This window comes from Medicago truncatula, chromosome 2, assembly GCF_003473485.1.
Source record: "Medicago truncatula cultivar Jemalong A17 chromosome 2, MtrunA17r5.0-ANR, whole genome shotgun sequence".
Lineage (NCBI taxonomy): Eukaryota > Viridiplantae > Streptophyta > Magnoliopsida > Fabales > Fabaceae > Medicago > Medicago truncatula.
This window is the reverse complement of record NC_053043.1, coordinates 49,038,493-49,058,091: the sequence shown is the minus strand read 5'-3', so window position 1 is coordinate 49,058,091 and position 19,599 is coordinate 49,038,493. Positions and strand designations below refer to the sequence as shown.

Here is a 19,599-nt window from a genome sequence, read left to right as displayed (position 1 = left end):
TAATAAGAGCAAAACAAATGTGCAAATACCAATATCCATTTTAAATTTTGAAATTGATTAGACAATTGTATGTATTTTCTATTTCAAAATTTCTTTAAAAAATGATATGAATATATTTGGCATTAGAAAACTATATATAATGATTCCTATAAGCTTCAAAGTCACAAAAGCTACGAACAAACTTTTATATCTAATTATAGATTTGGAGTGTAAAACGAAAAATATTGTTCCTATGTAGATGTATCAGTTCCCAATAATAAGTACAACAACTAACGACTATAAAATTTGGCAAGGATGTTACACTTAAAGGAACAATATAAGTAACCACTAAAACAGAATATGGTTATTTCCATGTGCTATGATTATGTTCTGATGAGGTAAAACATAAGATAATTTAACATAACTTAATTAAACAATAGTAAATCCTAAAATATCACAAAATTAACGTAAGTTAAAATTAGATTTTTTTTTGTTCAAACAAAGGGGAAATGTAAAATTAAAAAGAATATATTTTAGCCTTTTTGTTTTGTAGGAACCTCCATAATATGTCATCCACTCTCCTTGCATATGTTTTGGATATGACGTTTGTTCGCTTAGTTATGTTGTTATTTATTTTTATTTTTTTGTCTTTTGGGAAAAAAAAATTCATGTGTGAAAAAAAAAAATTAGATTAATTAACCATGCATTATATTATTGAATTAATAATGTCATGTGGTACTACCTCCATTTTTTAATTTCCGCGTTTATTTTTTCACATATATTAAGAAAATTATGAATGAAAGAATTTAACAATTCTTGTTCAAAAATGAAATTCTCATTAAAAATTGGGAGTTTATCGTTGTTGTCATGGCATGATAAGAATGTAGCAGTGAGTAAATAGTAGTACAAAAAAATTAATTAGTTTTCAAATTGGAATAAATTATTTGGTTTTATTCTTAAAATATAAAACTCCAATCAAATGGATATTTGTTAGATTTGAGATCATCTAGAAAGAAATGGTGTATTAATATTTTGGCTTAAAAATAGGGTTAAATAAGTTTTTGATCCCTATTAAATTTTCAAATTTCACTTTTTAGTTCTTTAAAAATTTCATCAACTTTTAGTCCCTAAATATTTTCCGTCAGCACTTTTGGTCCCTACTTTTAAATAAAACTATGTGTACCATTCAAAATTTGAATTATTATTTGCAATAATTTTTAATACATTATAGAAATATCTTTTGCAAAAGTTTAATTTTTTTAACAAGGGATGAATTAAATATAAATTTTTAACCTTAAAAATTAATATTTAACTCATATTTTGTTTAAAAAATTATAAATTTGTGTGAGAGAGATTTTTATAATACTCTAAACATCTCTGTAAAAATTCATTCAAAAATCCATTACGGAGGTATTCCACTTATTTTATAATCTTTTTGTACAAAATGTACCCCACTTGTTTTCTTATGCATTTATTTATGAATAATCCATGCTATGTATAAATAATATTAAACTAAGGGTTAAAAGATTAACTTAAAATTTAAAAATTTAAAAGAGACAATTTTTTTTTTAACTCTTGAATTAAATTTTTCATCTCGAACAACAATTTTTGAAAATCTTTATTGTTTGAAAATAGGAGCACTTTGTAATTTTATAAATTTTAGGGGTCAATTTGAAAAATATAAGGATCAAAATGCAAAATTTGGAAAATTGTACGAAAAATGACATTTAAAATTCCTAGCTTTTAGATCATTTGAAATTCTCTAAATTTAACTTGAACAAAATACTTCATAAATTTCCACTATGTTTTAAATTTTCCAAATTATCGTCAAAACAACGAAATTTATCTCAAAACTTTCAAAAAAAAAAAAAAAAATCCAAATTTATCTAAAAGGATTTGAATTCCCTACAAAAAATTACATTATGTCAAAACATCCCCTATCCAAATACACTCTTATTTCTTAAATTAAAAAAAAAAAAATTGCAAGAGTATTTGTGTTATTTTCCATCATGGCTTGACGTGAAGATTTATTTATTATGAAAGTTGAACCCAAAACTTTGTTTTGATACAAATTAAGAGCAGTGACACTGAATCTAGAAAGGACCGACCCTTGCAGGGAATCGTGATATGCAGATTGGACTTTGTGATGGTGATGGATTAATTCGAATGTTCAACCTATATTGTGCAGTTGTGTTGCTTCAACAAAGGAGATGAAGAAGGAAAGGATTATTTGATTTTTGTTTCTAATTAAAATTCTCGAATAAAAAGAAATTATCATTTTAAAAAAGTTCTTAGTTTTGGGAAAACAAAATTGAATTATGCAAGATTGTATGTGAGAAGGTGCAAATGATCTTCTCACTTTTAATTTCAATAAAAGGTGCAAATGTTCTCACTTTTAATTTTAATAAATTTTGATCATTGATCAAATTCAACTGCATTATTTTCGTCATTCACCGGTAAAAGATTTAATTGAACCCTCGTCATATAATCCACCAAATCAAATAATGAATATGTACTTGAAATGAAAGAAGGTATTTGAATCTTTTTCTATTTTACACCTCATTTAAAAAATAAAATAACCACAAGTATATTTTCGAACGACATAAATATTTGAGCTTTATGCTATCTACATGTCTAACTTTGGCTAAAAGCTTACATATAATTTAGCATGTTTGTTTTTCAAAGGTCCAACAATTAAATTTTATGTCTACGCGGTCTTAATTCAATATGTAAATGATTTGATTGAGGAGAACAATGTCACTTACCATACTTTTAGAAAGAGTAATCATAGTGCGGATTTTGTTTATGGTCAAACTTGAAGCCTTTTCGAATACTGAATTGTTAAACCATGTATTCCATCAGATAATCTCTAATATCTACTTAAGATGGACGGAGCTGGAACTCTATATTCTAGTAGTTTCTTTTTGTTGTTTTCTTTTTCTGTTCATTTCTTTTCTTTTTCATTTGGCAAAGTAAAAAAAAAAAAAAAAGAAGATATAAATATTATATTTTTGGATGTGTGCTTTTAAAGTGAGTTTGAGTGTGAGAAAAGTTGGACTCGTATTTTAATGCATTACTAGAATTAGATCCGCGCGTTGTGCAGATATCTTTAATTTTATCTTTAATTGAAAAGATATTGAAAATTTATTCTTAACTTACTGCACATGCAACTTTTATTTGTGAAATTGAAAAGTATGGATTACTCATACTCTTCAAAGATATAATGTTTTAGGAAAAGTTATGATACGATGAAAGAATTTGTGATTTCAAAGATATAATTGCATCTATTACTACCGTCTAAGCAAATTTCTCTTTCCCCTTCTATGCAATATGCAATAGAGTTGCACATATCGACAAAGATGAGTCAATATGATGAACAAGAAAATATGAGTCAACATGCACACAAATTAATCGATTTTAAAAAATACACATATTGACAAAGATCATTAGTGATACCTACAACAAAACACGTAACAATTTGTACTGCAAAGGAACTTATTTCCATGAAATAACAACTAATTAGAATTGACATAGGTAGCTAAAAAATGTTGCATGGAAGAATAAAATTGGTGGTGTTAGTGTTTTATCAACCGGTGTAAAAGTACAACGAATATGCCTAGTGAGAAGTATACATACAGAAGAGAGTTTGAAGAGTGAGACAAATTTTTTAGCAAATGAATTTAACATTGGTGGCAAACTGGCAATATATAGTAATAAAGTAGTCAAAATGTTTTTGAATCAACATCAAAGATAATAGAAGATGAAAGGGTGGCCAGGCCTTGAGAGAGAAAGTATGATTGCAAAAGTAAGCAGAAACATGGTAAATTGATGGGATTATAGCTAAGTGAGTCAAGAATTGATTTTTATAAGATGCATCAAATTATGTTAATGTGTTTTGCATTGCTAAAGAAATGAAGGTGAAATACCAACAATAACAGAGAAGTAATGAATTTTGAGTAAATGATATTTTAATTTGTATCAGCTATATTATATTATAACTCAAATGAGACACATGAATAGTAGTGAATAATATTGAATGCAAAAATGTGTTCACATAAGAGAATGGGAGAGTCCTCTTAAAGGTGTCACATTAGAATATTTATGACCTGGTTCACCGACAATTCTTTTTTAAGCTCATAATAATGAATTAGATTAAGGCCCGTTTGGATAAATAGCTTATATAGATGCTTATAGCATTAGAACTTATAACATTAGAGCTTACATCATAAGCTCTTATACTTGATAAGCTATTTATGTTTGGATATGTACACTAAAAGTACTTACATATATTGAAGTGTTTGGATGTGATATTACATAAGCAATTATCGAAATTTTAAATATTTTTAATTTAACAAAAAAATCAAAGAATCGAACCACAATTATCAAGATTTTTTTTGATAAAATTAATCAAGATGTAAAATACAATATTATAATATATTAATTATAATTATATATATATAGTATAATCAATATTCGTCCTTAAAAAAATATCAATATTCATATAAGACAAAATTAACATTAGAGGTGTAAATAAATAGTCTAAACATCATCATACACAAGTATAATAATATATGATAAGCTTTCTTTTAAAAAAAAGTATAATAATTTAAATATAAACTTGAGAAATTATGATTGTAAACTTACCATATATATAGATATTAATGTACAATTTGTTATCAAAAAAAGACAAGTTAAGTTTGTTTTTTTTATTCAGTTTCATTTTGTTACGTAACAAAAAAATAATAAAAATCTTCCTTAAAAAAAATCTTAGTTACGTGTGTTACTTTAGTAAGATAAGTATATAGCAATTTTGTTACTCATGCACAACCAAAGATAACTAACATTATAATTAAAATGTATGTTTTTTTTTTCTAAAAACAAAAAAATAAAATTAAAATATATGTTTTGAAAAAGTGGATCCAGAGAGAATCGAAGGAGGTTACATAAATTCATAAGCTCCTTGTTAAGTCGGAGGGTAAGCTGAAAATTTAGGCTTTATTAAAATATGGCATAAGCAGCTTATGAAACTATGATAAACTATTTTTATTTATTTACCCAAACACCTTTAAAAAGGCTTATGGAAATAGATAAACTCACATAAGCTCAAAATAAGCCAATCCAAACGGAGCCTAGATGCTACTATTTGTCTGCAATAACCATCTTTGAAGGAAAAAATTGAGTTTGTGAATGCCTCCAAAGTCTACAACTAAAATAAATAAATAAATCAAACTAGACCATACAAGAATTTTACTATGCAAACATGTACAATTATTATAGGAGATTAGGATTTGCTGCAAATCCACATTCACACAGAAATGTCAAACTTAAAACTAGGTCCGTTCGATTTCGATCTGATGGCTATGATATGGTGACAACAAATCCAAATTATGGTTTCTAATAGAAATCTATGTAAATTCACTTAGAAATATCAAACTTGAAATTAAGACCTTTCGATTTCGATCTGATGGCTATGACATGGCAACAACAAATCCAAACTATAGTATAGAAATCTATATGTTACCCCTAAAAATCTCCAAATAAATAAAAAATTATCTATTTATTTATTAATTACTATAGTTATACATCATTTTTGGATTCACATGCATGGTTTCACAACCACTGATAGATCATTGAGAAATAAATCACCTCTGCCTAATGATATTTTCTTCTTTTTTCATCAACCTTCACAAGAAAACTGCTCAAACTCAACCTACCACTCTCTTTATCAATTAATTTCACCATCCATCCATCCATCACCAATCCATGCAATTCATTCATCTTATATATTTTCAAACAACCATTTTCAACCTCTAACACACACACACACACACACTCTTATATCTCAACTTCCATTATTTCCATGGCTACCAACATAGCAGAAAGAGTGCAATATCCATTAGACTCTTCCTCCTATAAAATCGTCGACGAGATTGGCGCCGGTAACAGCGCCGTCGTCTACAAAGCAATCTGCATCCCTATAAACTCCACACCAGTAGCTATCAAATCCATAGACTTGGATCGTTCGCGCCCCGACCTTGACGATGTTAGACGTGAAGCAAAGACATTATCACTTCTTTCCCACCCCAACATCCTCAAAGCTCACTGTTCTTTCACCGTTGACAACCGTCTTTGGGTGGTTATGCCATTCATGGCTGGAGGTTCATTACAATCCATTATCTCTCACTCTTTCCAAAACGGCTTAACAGAACAATCCATAGCTGTTATTCTCAAAGACACTCTCAATGCTCTTTCTTACCTTCATGGACAAGGACATCTTCATAGAGATATCAAATCTGGTAACATCCTTGTTGACTCAAATGGATTAGTGAAACTTGCAGATTTTGGTGTTTCTGCTTCCATTTATGAATCAAACAACTCTGTAGGAGCATGTTCTTCTTATTCATCTTCGTCTTCGAATTCTTCTTCTTCTCATATATTTACTGATTTTGCTGGAACACCTTATTGGATGGCTCCTGAGGTTATTCACTCTCATAATGGTTACAGTTTCAAAGCTGATATCTGGTCTTTTGGGATAACAGCTTTGGAGTTAGCACATGGAAGACCACCACTTTCTCATCTTCCTCCTTCTAAGTCATTGATGCTAAACATTACAAAGAGGTTTAAGTTTTCTGATTTTGATAAACATAGTTACAAGGGTCATGGTGGTAGTAACAAATTCTCTAAGGCTTTTAAGGATATGGTTGCTTTATGTTTGAATCAAGATCCTACAAAAAGACCCTCTGCTGAGAAGTTACTTAAGCATTCATTCTTTAAAAACTGCAAGGGATCAGATGTTTTGGTGAAGAATGTGTTGAATGGATTGCCTAGTGTTGAGAAAAGGTATAAAGAGATCAAAGCTATAATGGATCCAGATTCAAAGTGCAAGGATGATGGAGACGACGATGATGACGAGTCAGTGAAAAATGTGAAACAGAGAAGAATCAGTGGCTGGAATTTCAATGAAGATGGATTGGAACTTGTGCCTGTATTCCCAAAGGATCAAAGCAAAGATGATGAAGTTGTGAAACAAGTTCGGTTCGAAGAAGAAAAAGTGATCCAAGAGGATGCTGTTGTTACAGCATCAGGAACTGTGATGGAGCCAAAGACCAATACTTCTGATGTGGTTGATCATGAAAATGTCGGTGGTGTTGTTAAGAACCGTGAAGCTACGTTGGCAACGTTGAATGTGTTGAAAGAGAGCTTGGAACAAGAGTTGGGACAAGTTAAGTTTCTAATGAATCTAATTGGTGGAGAGGAGATTCATGTGGCTGAAAGTGATGAGAAAATGGTGCAAGAGATCTCTAAGTTGAGGACAGAATTGGAAAATGAGAAGAAGAAGAACTTGCAGCTGGAGATGCAGCTGGAGAATATCAAGCTTCACCTAATTTCCTCTGCTGCTAATAGTCCTACTAGTTAATTAACTTGATAATATGTGTTTCTACATAATATCTCTGATATGTTGTATTTCTTAAATTTAGATACTCTACCGGAGATGTGCAACAATCATAGAGAATTTAAGCTCCTGTTACGGAATTTGGATTCTCTATAACTGTTGCACAGTGCAACGGATTATAAGATAGTTGGATCTAAATTTTAATAAATTTAGATGAAACGGCCCTATAGAGACCGTCACATCAATTTTAATAAATTTAGATCCAACGGTCCTACAGAGACCGTTGCATCTGTAGCAAGCGTTCAATATGAACTTCTCAAATACTAGATGGCAGGGGATAGTTTTATTTTAACAGAGAAATGAAAAATCGGAAATAAACGTTGTTGAAGCCGCAAAAAAAAAAAAAAAAAAAACTCCAATCAATAACGTAGATGCAATAGGAAAGAGCAAGAAAAATTCTGAAATCTATGTCTTACAAAAGAAAAATACTAGTCTAAAGTTTGGACACATCTAGTGCCAATCTAAGTCTAATTAACAACTAGAAAAATTCTGCAATCTTAAGCTAATTTGAAAGAATAAACAAAGCTGCTACACCTTTCCAATCAATGCAGTCCTCTGCCTATTCTTTTATTACTGCCTTGCCTATCTTATTCACAAGACCCCTTCATCATCATCATCACCATCACTGCATATTCAGCAGAATATCATATCAGAAAATGTTAAAATTAATGGTAAAAAATCTATCTTAGGATATTTGCATTTTTAATTGAAGGGTTGGTTAAATCTGTGCTTTTGAGGGGATATTAGCAGAGGTACAGAATCCTAAAACTAGAGTTGTGATTGGTTTTATTTGTGGATATGGACAATTAGAGTAATTATGTTAGATTCCATTATTTGCATGACATAAAAGACAATTAAATGTAAACTTTTTTTTTTTTGAAAGAATTAAATGTAAACTTAAGAAGTAGTACTATCATGGAATTAATGCATTTTATGTCATTCAATACTCTCTTTTTCGTCCAAGGTGTGAGATGGATCTGCTAATTAGTTCCACCATAAAAACTTTCTAGTTCTAAAAGGTATAACTTCTATTAGTTGATTTCATTCAGCACATGTTATATCCAAACATACATAATCAAGTACTAAAACCATAACATCATAATCATACATGAAATGCCCCAAATTATAATGTGTTCTAACTCCTGTAAGCCAAAAAATCTCATGAAACCTAGATTAAAATGAAGCAAGAAATGATTTGTAACAAACAAACAAATCAACAACAAACTTGGCTTCATACATGAAAGGCCCATGCAATGAATAATTATATATAGAATCAATGTGATTAATTCAACCAAAGAAACTCAAATTTACAAAACGAAATTGGGAAAACATAAAATAAAATAGATCACCAACTAAATAACAAACCTGGTGCCCCGGATCAATACTACTGCTGTTGGTATCCAAAGAATTCATTTCATTGATTAGGTCAAAAACGGGTTTCTGATCATTTCCTTGATCATCACCAACACGTTCCTGATCTTCTTCACCATCTTCTTCCTTATTGTTACCCTCCAAAGTTAAAGGAGACAACGGTATATTAATATTGTTTGCCCATGAATTAAGATCCTCTTGTAAAGGAACATAATTAGGGTTAATACAGACATCATCGACAACATATTGCTGCTGCAGTTGCAATTGCTGTTGAGGCAGCATATTCATATTCAGTTGATCATCAACAAAATGCTGCTGGTTAAAATGATTGATAATATTCAAAGCAGCATCATTATCCTCGTTATTGTTATGATTAATGACATGCATGTCATTATAATGATGATTAGACACAGCGGCAAATTGTTGTTGATGTTGTTGTGATTGTGTAGCTTTACAAATAGAAATTTGTTGACGTGTAAGATGAAGCTCAGCTTGATAAAATTCATATTGAGATTGAAGCTGTTGAATGAATCTATAACAACCACCAACAGGATCCATAGCACGCATATCAGATTGAAAAATAATAGAACTCATGGTATGATCTCTAAGATGAGGTGGAACATTCTTGATCATATTGGTGATTTTACCAACACCAAACAATTTATGAGCGTTTAAGAATTGTTTTTGACGATCGTGAGGAAAATATGGTGCGAGAATGCAGGATGTACCACACTTCCTACGTTGATATTTACATGCAGCACAAGCTTGTGTTGTTCCGTTGCCGTTTCTTGAGATGATGTTGTTGTTGTTGTTGTTCATGCTTCATGGAAAAACCAAACCCTAAATTTTATAATAAGCTAAGCGTCTCCGCTGCCTATGCACCCTGCAAATTTTCTGCTGCTTTTTCTGGCTCTTCTATTATTTACTCCAATATTATATTTCACGTTGTAATTTTAAGAAATTAATAAAATAATTAAAAAATAATGATTCATAGGAAAGAGATAGAGAGACAGCTAGGTAACACATAAATAACCTTAACCGATTCTGTTTTGTTCAACGCTATTTTTGGATCCCATAAGAATAATGAGATATACATTCATTATTTATTTTTTACAAAGATTAATTATTAATTATTGATTTATTACATCAAAAATTATTTGTTTTTTTAATATTGAACGGCTAATTTAGCTGCATATCTAAAAAGTATATATTTCTTCAACAAAAAAAAAAAATCTATCTAGTATATATACCCCTAAAAAAAATCATCTAGTATATATCGTTTAAAATAGTCGGGTCGACCCGATAATAATCAATAACAAATGAAGTCTAAAACAAGTTTGAACATGCGACTCTTTGGAATTGCTTCATAGCCCATCATATTTATTTAGAAGTTTCTTAATTTATCGAAATGTATCTTACAACGACACAAACATATCATAAGATATGATCGACTTTTTTTCCTTCTAATGGAAGCTATCTTCTGATTAACTTTTTTTCAAACTTGAGCGACATGGGGGCTATAGAGCAATCTTCCTTTTCGTTTTTTATGAGGCATTTCTACTTATAAAATCTAATGAAAATTGTTTTTTATTTGTAAGCTTAAAGCTAAAGTTTGATGAAGGTTGTTGAACAAACCTCTGATCAATTGTTTAATACATATCAAAATGCATCTTTCAATAGATATTTTTTTTTGCTCAAATAACTGAACGAAAGTTATGTTCAGATATGTTTTAAGGGTTTTTGCAGTAATACAGGGTCTGTAAAATATGAGTTTTAGTAGTCTTACTTTTATGAGTTTTAGTAGTCTTACCTATGGTCGGCCATAAAAATAATGTTCAAAACTATATATTGTTTTATAATAATGTTCAAAACTATATATTGTCATTTAACGTGACCCTTTTCTTATTGCTCAATCTCTAAAGATTCATGATATACATATACGTTTAGTCAAAAAAACAAAAAGAAGATATAGATATACATGTTGAGGGGCAAAGGGAGATCAGGAATGTCATGATGTGGAATTTTCTGAATTGGTCGTTTGCTGATCTAACTCAATTCAGTTTTGAAAGTCAATCTCAAAAGCTAAATATAACTACTAGTGCTATATTAATTCCTTTTGTCGTTTGAATAAACAAAACAAGATGATATGTTTCGATATACAATTTGCTTCACCTAGGTTTGCTTTGTAATTCTAGCTTCAAGATCCCCGTAAGTTCGCACATTTTTTGTTTTTGTTCCTGTAAGTTTTTTTTCTTTTATAAAATGAACCTTGTATCCTCTTAACCTTTTGAAAATAGTCCTTGTCGTCAGCTTCTGTCAACAAAAACGCCATGGTGGCTAAGAGAGCACACGTGTGATGTAGTATTTTTGCATCAAACAATTGTAAGTATTTATATCGTCTCCTCAGGGACTAGTGCGATATCGCGGACCGTTCGACACCAAATATCATTCCAAGTTAACAGATAATTGGTTGTTTGTTTTAGTAACTAAATTGCAAATGATAAAATTGAGATTAATAGGGCGTGAAACTTGTTAGGATTAGAGTTCCTTGATCAAATGTCACACGTAACCTAATGATCATACATGGATTCTAGCTTTTCTTTGATATTATCACGTATCCCTCGACAACACTATTCGTGTCCAAACAATATTGTGAAATCAATTGTATCATTCAATCGTCGATGTCTCAAACTATTGAATGATTCAAGAGTCGATCTTATCGTTCAATCGATGATTTCTCAATCTATTGAATGATAAGAAAGCTTTAGGTTTGGATACACAAAGTGATTATCAAAACATCGATTCCATGTCTAGAACCTATGTTTTGATAGATGGTTATTCTAAACCTAGATTCAAAAGTATTTCTCAATCACAATTAAATCAAAGATAAAGATTAAAGTGCAAGAATAACATCAATATCAAATCAAATGCTAGAACCATATATTTATAGATCAAAAGATTACATGTTAAGCTAAGATCAAGTACCTCTAATCCCAACAAAGGAGATTTAGCTACTCATTGTCATGGAAGCCTTGCAAGAATGAATTGAAGGAGAAAAATTCATTTACAACTTATGATTTCTCAACAAAGGATGAAGAATCCACTCTCTATCACTCTATAAAGAACAAGCCCTATCTCTCTCTCTAGAAATATTGTCAAATGAAAACTATGAAAAACTAAGAGAAACTAAGTATGTCAATGAAATGGTTGAGTGGGCTATTTATAGAATTCTGATTCTGCATCTACTCGCCTCGCGAGCTCCTTCATTCGCCAGGGCGAGTTGAGGTTCCTTCGCCATTGGGTTTGTGCCACGTCAGCTGTGAGAGGCTAACCGCCCTAACTCGCCTCGCGAGTAAAATCATTCGCCATGGCGAGTGGGCTCGCCTTCCACTCGCCATTGCGAGTTGGTGGCGTGTAATCTCTGTTGGCTACTGGAATTGCTCGCCTTCTACTGGCCATGGCGAGTTGGGGGCGAGTAACCTTCATTTTTCAGCCTTTTTGTACTTTTCTTCATTTTTGCTCTTTGCTTGATGTCTTGAGTTCAAATCCTGCACAAATGGGTGAAGTAAGATAAATAAAGCGTAAAAGGGCAATAATCACTTATCTCTCGGCTTTTCCCTTAATAACTTGCATAATAAGTAACAAAAGTGCCTAAAATATATCACTTAAAATACATCTTTCTAGCACTTATCAACGTGGCAGTTCATGAGTTGGCACATTTGATGAGATGGCATGAGAGATGATAACTTGTTAAAATTGGGACTAAAATAAAAAACGTAAATTGACACAGGGATGAAATTAGAAAAACGTTCAATCTTCTTCTTCCTCTCAAATTTCAGTCTTCTTCTTCCCCTCAAACTTTCCCCAATCTATCCCATACCTTGCGCCCTTGAACCAAAACCCATATCCTTCAACAATTTATTCTAATTTCATTACTCAATCGTATGTTTTGATTGTAAAGTTAAGTTGAAACATTGTATGCTACTTGAGTATGATTAATTTAGTGATGTTTGTTGCAATTGATTGCAAATACCTCTTTTTTTCCACAATTCCCTCTTATTCTTCCAGATTGATACCAATTACCATACATAAATAGTCAGATCCCCTTTCATCTTTTCTCACTCACATTCAAATTCAAACCCTAATTTCTCAAATTTTCATATGTATAAAACGCCAGGTTGTGGAAAGGGGCATTTCAACATACACATACTTGAAAATCCAAAAGAAGTAACGAATCTGAGTGATCCATGGCTTATCCTTTTGAAATATATAACTAGTAACGAATCTATCACATAATCATTTTATTGGGTGAAATCGTGTATAATCACTCCTATTAATTGTGAAATCGTAGAATCCACGATCTTTGAATCGATTTCTCAATTCTGGTCACAGTGGAAAAGATGCGACGTTTTCAATCGCGGGTCAGAGAAAGGAAGGAGATTGAGGTTGTTGTTGTTGGGTTTGAGACATCTTCTATGGAGAAGATGAAGAGAAAAAGTTGTTTCATTGTGACAAAGGGAGAGAAAGCAGAGCCATTTTCAACTATGTAATTTGAATTGTGTAATTTTGTGTTTTTATGTAATTGATGAAGAGAGTTTGTGTTGTTTTAATGTGTTGATGAATAGTGGGTCTTGTTGTTGTTGATTGATGATTATTAGTTTTGTTTAAAAAAAATATGTTTGTTTTTTCTTTCTTTTCCTGGGTTTGGTGTTGATGATTTATGAATATGGTGATGAAGATGAAGAAGACAATGAGGGAAGAAGAAGAAGAAGAATAAGATCTTGATTTTAAATCTGAAATTTTGATTTTACGTTTTTGATTTTAGTCCATGTGGTAATTTACGTTTTTGATTTTAGTCCCTGTCTTTACACAACTAATCATCTCTCATGCCATCTCATCAAATGTGCCAACTCATGACTTGCCACCTTTGCTCCGTTAGCCATCATGGCGTTTTTTTTGACAGAAGCTGACAGCAAGGACTATTTTCAAAAGGTTAAGAAGATACAGGGTTTATTTTAGAAAAAAAACTTACATGAACGAAAACCAAAAATGCGCGAACTTACAGAGACCTTTTACATATTTAAGTCTTAATTTTTTGAAGTAAAACAAAAATATTAACTTGTTTTACATCTCTCATACATTGAACTTTTTTTTTTCAAGTCATATATTTGAACTTCAATTTACTTTTCTTAACTCAATTCTTTTTCATATTTAAATTTTAATTTAAATCTACACTATGTAATTAATTAAAAAATTAGCTATATATTTTAACTGAACATTCATGTATTACAAATTTGTCCTTAACAGATATGAACTGTGATGTATATTTATCTTATTATATTCAAGCATATATAATACAGGTCGTTAATTTTTTTTATGACATACAGTCTGTTCATTAGCTCCAAAACATTGAGTAAGAAAAATTAGCTACAAAACTTTCTGTAAAAAATTGGACATCATAGCTATAATTAGAACTACAATTTCATTTCTATACATTAACAATGTACCCATTATAGAACCAGGTAATTTTGATGTTCTAATACAATAGTAGAAAATCTCAAAATGGCAGTGCAAGGTAGAAAATGACTTGCCTGTCTTCTTAGCTCAACAAAGTTGTGGCAGCCTTCAACAAGAAATGAAGACTGATACCTAAACAAACAATCCATAACAAATAAAGAGATATTAAAGTGCTTACATGAAATAGAGAAGATGCGTCATAATGCCACAAATTCTAAAGGAATTCACTGGATGTCATGGGAGCGTCTTTCAACTCCGAAGAGCTTCGGCAGTATGGGATTCAAGAATCTCAAAGCTTTAAACATGGCTATGATTGGCAAGCAAGCTTGGAAACTAGTAACAAGTCCGAATTCTTTAATCACTAAATTACTCAAAGCTAAATATTATCCGAGAAGTGATTATTTTGGTGCCTCTGTCAGTCATAATCCAAGTTACGTGTGGCGAGGCTTGTGGAGGGTTAAAGATATGGTGCGTCGCAGTTTTCAATGGAGTATCGGAACTGGAGAAAGTATATCTGTTTGGCATCAGCTCTGGCTGGGAAATCATGAACAGCTCACACCTGTAACTGAATTGCACAGTATGTGGAGCGAACTCAGAGTAGCAAACCTGCTGCAGGTAAACGCAAAACAATGGAACAAGTCATTTATAAATTATGTTTTCGATACTGGTACTGCAGAACAGATTTATAAAACACCGTTATTACCATCAGTTCAACAAGACATAGCGACTTGGAGATTTGAGAAAGATGGGAATTATTCCATTCGTAGTGCATATTGCGACATTCTTAATAATAACACTGCTTTGAACCAACACCGTGTAAATGGAAGCTGGAACAGTATATGGAACCTGAAATTGCCGCCGAAAGTTAAGAATTTTATGTGGCGTGCTTGCCGTAATTGCTTACCAACACGAGTCAAACTTCAAAGTCGCGGCGTTCAATGCCCCATGGACTGTGCTGTTTATGCAGGTCCATATGAAGATAGCAGCCACCTATTTTTTGATTGCGGCAAAAGTATCAGCTGCTGGCAGCGATCAGATTTGTGGAATGGTATCTTGCAATCTATTCATCCTTCCGCGTCATTTGTGGAGAATGTTTTCTGAGTTCTGCAGCAGTTCGATAACCACCAAAAGCAAGTGTTTGGAGTCACCCTATGGAGCATTTGGAAACATAGAAACAATAAAGTTTGGAATGATGTGCAGGAATCAACTCAAGACATTTGTGATCGAGCTGGATCATTGCTCACCAGTTGGAAGAATGCGCAGATTGTTCGGCATGTCCAAGCAAATTCTGCAGCAACGTCTGTGTGTGTGCAATGGAATAAACCGAGCCCAGGGCGGTATAAATGCAATGTGGATGCATCTTTTTCTAACTCTCTTAACAAGGTTGGCATTGGTGTTTGCATAAGAGATGAAGAGGGGCGATTTGTCTTTGCAAAGACAGAATGGTTTTCACCGATTGTTGATGTTGATTTAGGGGAAGCGATGGGACTCTTGATAACTATGCAATGGGTTAAAGACTTACAACTGCTTAACATGGATTTTGAAATGGATTCCAAAACGGTGGTAGATAGTGTTTGTTGTTTTTGGATTTTCAAACTGTTTATTTGGATTTCCAAATTCTATTATCTACCGAAGTTGTTACTAGGTTGAGTCACGATCAGGCCGCTCTCTTTAAGACACGTTTCGTGGCACTGCCCAAAATTGTGCAAGGTAGACTATCAACCACGCCGCCTCCAGGATAATACAAGCTCAACTACAACTGTGCGGTTAACTACTGCACCGTAGAAAACCCAGTGGCGGATCTTGGAATATTTTATGGGGGGTGCCAGAAATGATTGAAATATATATTAAACTGTGTGAAGGAAATATCATAACTGTTAACTGGTCCAGTGGTTTATATTGCTTGATTGCGGAGTGGGGGGTGCCAGTTCAAATCCTCATAGGAGCTTATATAACAGAAATATATATAGAAATGGAGGGGTCGAACCCGCAACCTACGCAAGAGAAACAAACAACATTTCCACTGCGCCAACTACGTAGTTGTGATACAATTATGCCTAATCTAATATATATAGAAATGTTGGGGGGGTACCATGGCACCTGCAGGTTACCACTCTATTATGGTGCTGAGACCACTCAAATATATGGTGTTACCATAATTTTGAAGGGACATTATACCGAAAAAAGGACTATGATCTTAAATTATTATTTATTCCAAAGGACATAAAAATATCGAAGGGACTATGAACTTAATACCATTCTTAATTCTGAAGGGACATTAAACCGAAAAGGAACTATGGTATTAAGAACACTCTTAATTCCGAAGGGACAGAAAAAGGAGATGAAGAGAAGAAAGACTCGTCAACACAAGAGTTCCCAACAACTCAATGAAATTCTTTGGTTTTTTTTTTTTTTTTTTTGAACTAGGTGAGCTCTCCTTTTATAGGGAGAGTTTGTAACTAATTTAGAGAAATTTAAGAATTAAGTAAACTTAAAAATTAAGCAACTCACATATCAGCTCAAGTAAGAAACTAATCGAATAAGTTCAAAAAGAAACAAACCCACAAGATTAGCTGAAACAAACTAATGAAGGACAGACAGGGAATTCAGTTGGATTCTCAATCTTATCACAACATAACCTAAAATTATGGGAAGTGATATCCATGAATAAATAATAATAATTATTATTATTTTCATCATTATCAGGTATTTAAAATTAAATATCACTATTTAAACACTACTAATGTGTGTTCTATTTTACGTGGGACCTCCACACTCTATTTTTTCAATTCACACAACACTAGATCAAAGTTTAATTACTTGGTGTTTAATCTTCCAACCTTCCAATTTCTTTCCATCTTCACACCAATGTTCCAACAATGTTTATGGAGGAAGCAACGGTGTCTCAAATTATATGGCCATCATCAAACGGAGCTGCCCATAGCTTAGCTAAGAAAGCTCCGTCTAATCCTAGTTTTCATATTTACTCTAACATTCCATCTTGTATTTCTGATATTCTAGTTAATGAAATGCAATAAGAATGAAAGAATCAAGAAATTAAATAACTTTCAATTCAAAATACAATGCTACCTAAAATCAAAAGATTAAGCCAAAGGTATCTATCTGCTAATTTATTACCAATAACATCAAGAACCTACTATTATTGTCTTTCACAAAATAACAATATTATGTTTATTAAAAGTTAAACCAGTACAGCATCTTTGACTAAGATACAAAAAATCAGCATCAGCATTTATTGTTAAAAGAAAATTTAACCTATACATAAAAATTTGATACAAGAAAATTTGTGATAAAAAGAGGCAAACCAGATGATAGAACTTAAATTTGATGTAACCATGCAAGAAGAAAGATGGAGTGAAATAAAAGTGAGAATTGAGAAGCAAAGGCTCATAAAGGATGATGTTAGAATCAAATCAAAATGATTGAAAGAAACGGTGTTTGAAGGGAATTGGAAACTTGAAAGAAAAGCAATGCAGAAGCAAAATCAAGACTGAATCATACAACAAATAAGAAATGCAGAAAATGATCATTCAAGAAACTAACCAATCACAGTAGGAATAACAAAATCCAAATATGCAAGAAATAATGAAAGAAAGAAACGAAGTCTTGATTATTGAATGAATATATTCTCCTAATTTCTTCTTCAAATTTCATTCATACTACTTCCAAAGTTAGTAATAGCATTTTTGGCGGGTTTAGAGATTCCTATCTAGTTTATATATTAGCATCGATCAATTACTGAACAGCTATATTATGCTCCCCGTGTAATTGTTACTAAGATAATATTTCACCCTTTTCTTTTTAAATTTTCATGTATTTTACTACTTTTGTTTTGAAAACTAATATTTTGTTTCATTTTTGTGAAGGCTAAATTGATCCGCACGAAATTTGTGAATGAACAAAATGGATTTTCCCTATATTTTTTAATAGGGTCTTGTCAACGAGTGTCTCGGTGCACTCTTTAAGCATTCTAAAAGAAGTAATTATTTTTAAAAAAAATCAAATATTTCAATTTTCAACGTATTGATTACATGCATTTTCATAAATATTTACTATTTATGGACCTTAAAAGTGTCCCGGAGACACTCGTTAACATTTTCTTTTTTACTAATATAGTCGATCAATCATAATTGTTGCATAATTGAAAGTTGACGGACATGTGTAAGAAAAGAAAATAAATTGGACTTTGGAGCAAAGTTCGTCATTCTGTAACTTAGAGATAAATGTTGCAAGACTGCAACTTGAAACAAGGGGCTGCAAAATGGCTATAATGTGTTGAAAGGGGCAAAGCTGATATAAGTAACATTGATTTGCTATAGAATAGATTACTGTCACACACATACGCTATGAAATGTTGTTTCAAGTTGAATCAATTTGACCATTTAAACGTGTTGTAGTATGACTCAAAATTTGATGGATGGAGAATATTGTTGCTAAAAATATAAAAGATTTGTTTCAAATATATTTTGTGCTGAAAATATATTTATGGACAATAAATATATTTTTGTACCGTATGAAGAACGATTTGATGCAAATATATTTTGAAAAGAAATATTATATTTTTGATGCAAATATTCTTTCACTGAAGGAGAACAAATAAGTATCTTCAGGTGTTCGTTCCAAATTTATGAGTTATACTTTTACTATAAATATAGACCTTGAATCATAGTAAACCTTGAGAGATAGAGGAGGCTGAAACAAGGGTTTAGAATGGCAACAACAAAACTAGGATTTGTATAGAGTTTGTCTCTTGGGAACAAACACTAGGGTTTGAGGGTTGATTCACCTTGGAAAACACTATTAGGATTGAGTCTCTTGGTTATGGGAAGAGATTGGGGCTTTGGGTAGAATTAGGCGGGAGACTTATTCTTGTAATCCATTGATATCTCTTTTGTAAAGTTACTCGTCATATAGTGAAACGGAGGGCTGCTCTCTCCCCTATACTAGGTCAATTTGGACCGAACTGGGTCAACAAATTCTTTTGTGTTCTCTCTTCTTTTCTCTCTCTCGTTGTTTTCTACTTTTGACTTGTGTTTATAATTGTTTCATACACTTTGTTTTTGGTTGCTTGATTATCTCTTGCTCCACACATCAAGTTTGTTATTGGTGTGTTTTCACAACGAATTCACAACAAAACTTGCTCCACACATCAAGTTTGTTATTGGTGTGTTTTCACAACGAATTCACAACAAAACGTATGACTGATCCTTCTCAACATGGAACAAACTAGACCCCTAATCCACCAGAAAACCGATTAC

The 19,599-nt window shown here is 31.9% G+C and overlaps 2 protein-coding genes across 2 annotated transcripts; one reads left to right on the top strand and one right to left on the bottom strand.

Moving 5' to 3' along the window:
- The first annotated feature begins 5,785 nt into the window (after nucleotides 1-5,785).
- Nucleotides 5,786-7,760, top strand: LOC11433433 (serine/threonine-protein kinase BLUS1). Its single transcript, XM_003597552.3, has one exon. The coding sequence runs from the start codon at nucleotides 5,840-5,842 to the stop codon at nucleotides 7,394-7,396; it is 1,557 nt and encodes a 518-aa protein (XP_003597600.1). The 5' UTR covers nucleotides 5,786-5,839; the 3' UTR covers nucleotides 7,397-7,760.
- Nucleotides 7,761-8,023: 263 nt separating this feature from the next.
- Nucleotides 8,024-9,622, bottom strand: LOC11423276 (LOB domain-containing protein 7). Its single transcript, XM_024777186.1, has 3 exons — nucleotides 8,798-9,622; nucleotides 8,522-8,574; nucleotides 8,024-8,057 (listed from the first exon to the last, which is right to left on the bottom strand). The coding sequence occupies exons 1-3, from the start codon at nucleotides 9,620-9,622 to the stop codon at nucleotides 8,024-8,026; spliced, it is 912 nt and encodes a 303-aa protein (XP_024632954.1).
- Nucleotides 9,623-19,599: the final 9,977 nt, after the last annotated feature.